Source organism: Palaemon carinicauda, chromosome 9, assembly GCF_036898095.1.
Source record: "Palaemon carinicauda isolate YSFRI2023 chromosome 9, ASM3689809v2, whole genome shotgun sequence".
Classification (NCBI taxonomy): domain Eukaryota; kingdom Metazoa; phylum Arthropoda; class Malacostraca; order Decapoda; family Palaemonidae; genus Palaemon; species Palaemon carinicauda.
The window spans coordinates 63,577,639-63,579,745 of NC_090733.1; the positions used below are offsets into that span (position 1 = coordinate 63,577,639).

At 35.1% G+C, this 2,107-nt stretch overlaps 1 protein-coding gene across 1 annotated transcript; it reads left to right on the plus strand.

Moving 5' to 3' along the window:
* The first annotated feature begins 517 nt into the window (after nucleotides 1–517).
* LOC137646455 (uncharacterized) lies at nucleotides 518–1,249 on the plus strand. Its single transcript, XM_068379556.1, has one exon. The coding sequence runs from the start codon at nucleotides 518–520 to the stop codon at nucleotides 1,247–1,249; it is 732 nt and encodes a 243-aa protein (XP_068235657.1).
* Nucleotides 1,250–2,107: the final 858 nt, after the last annotated feature.

Consider the following 2,107-nt stretch of genomic DNA (forward strand, 5'->3'; position numbering starts at 1 on the left):
TGAGAAAAAATTATTACATACCACACATATTTTCTGTTGTAAAGAAGTCTGTAAGCTCTTGCATTACTTGTAAAAGATACAATCAAAGACCTATACGACTGAACCAGTCTCCATACAGATTATTTAGATTGGAACCCTCTGATACTCCTTTTGGTTATCTATATTTGGATTATTGCGGGCCTTTTAATTGCAAACTGTCAGATGGTCGAAGGAAGGTTTGGATATTGTGTTTTTCTTGTATGTACACTAGAGCCATTAATTTGCAGGTATGTTATGATATTTCCGTATCAGAATTTTTAAGGGCATTTATGATACATGTATTTGAGTTTGGATTACCCCAGTTAGTTATCAGTGATTTGGGGACTCAAATTGTAGCAGCTGAAATAAAATAACTGATTTTCTTAACGATCCGCAAACGGATGAGTATTTCAAGGAGAATGGCATTAATAAGATTAAGTTTGAGAGTTACTTTAAAGGGTGTAGTTCCCTTGGCTCTCTTGTTGAAACTTCAGTAAAAATGACAAAACAAATGATAAATAAGAGCATCGGGACTAATATTCTTGAATTGAGAGATTTTGAATTTTTTATATGTCAAGTTAGAATTTTGGTTAATAAGAGACCCATTGCATTTAAGGAATCTTTGAGAGATCAGGACCTTCATACACTAAGTCCCATAACCCCAGAGATGCTGCTTAGAGGCTATGAGATTGTGACTGTCAATTTGATCCCAGAATTACAACCCTTGCCTGAGTTGGATGAATATTCAGACCATACGTCCCCGTCTAATTTGGTGAAGGATAAATATACCAAAATTAGGAAAGTTAGGCATAGACTGTTTGACTTATATCAGAGTGAGTTTATGTCTACTTTGTTGAATCAGGCAATAGACACCAAAGACAGATATAAACCCTGCAAGCATGATAAAATAGGTGTTGGTGATATAGTGCTTATAAAAGATGCTAATGTTAAGCCTGTAAACTTTCCAATGGGAATTGTTAAGCAGATAATCACCAATAATGAACGAGAGACAACTGGTGCAGTTGTCCTGAAGGGTAGAACAGCAGAATTAACTAAAAGACATGTGAGTTGCCTGATACCTTTATTGTTATTTGAAAATTCTTCTGAAGATAAAGACTTAGCAGGTGACCTTCCTAAGATTAGCACTGAATTATCAGTTAGACCCAAAAGTACTAGGAAGGCTGCTTTGGAATCTATCAAAAAGACCAAAGACATTTTGTCTGACGATTGATTGAATCTTGCGGTCTTTTTGAATTTGTAAATATTTGTGGTTATTTGTATATATTGGTAATGATTATTTTTCTTTTTGTTGTATTTATGAATGCATTATATTTTTTTTAACAATTTTTTCTGGAAATTGTTAAACCTTGTCGGGGGAATGTTAGAAAATATATTATCACGATTGTTTCTTATGGTTGAATGCGAGGAAACTGAAGTTTATTCATAAGTTTATGATCGGTATTTGACCACCTTATTTCATTTGAATTGGTTTCCTCCCATTCCCTTGGAATTATGAAAGAAATGGATACTGTTGCTTGTTTTGATATTCACAGGAGAACAACCATACTACGGTTGTTTTGGGTAAATTAAAGTTAGGACGCAAGGCAGGCAAAAAGTGAAGGGAGTGTTGGAGTGAGGCGTTGAGAGATTAAACGTCAAGACACCAACGCTCTCATACTGGGTGGCTTTTTATTTTGTACGTCTTCCCGTTGATTATCAACTGGATATGCTGTTTCCCTTAATCGCGTATAAAGGGATTGTTCTTTTTAACATGGAAGAATAAAGCCATCGGCGCCGCCCCGGACGAAAGCTACTGTTGCCGACTATTATTCGTGTACTAAACGTCGAGATCAACCAGAAGCACCAAGGATGATTTATAAGGTTGGTCATTAATGATACCGATCATCTCAATGTAATTATGTACTCTTAACAAGCTAAATGTTTTGTATAATTTACTTCGGTGTCTTAGCAGTTAGCCTTAAGAAATTCTTGAGTTTTTAAACTTAGTTTCTTCAAGTGGGTGGAATACAATGTTTGTAGCTTTAGAGTTAAACTATGTTTTTTATTCAGTATTGTTTAGTGTGTTGAG

Excerpts from the sequence above, each read along its gene's own strand:
- LOC137646455 (XM_068379556.1), top strand. The coding sequence starts at position 518 with ATGACAAAACAAATGATAAATAAGAGCATCGGGACTAATATTCTTGAA.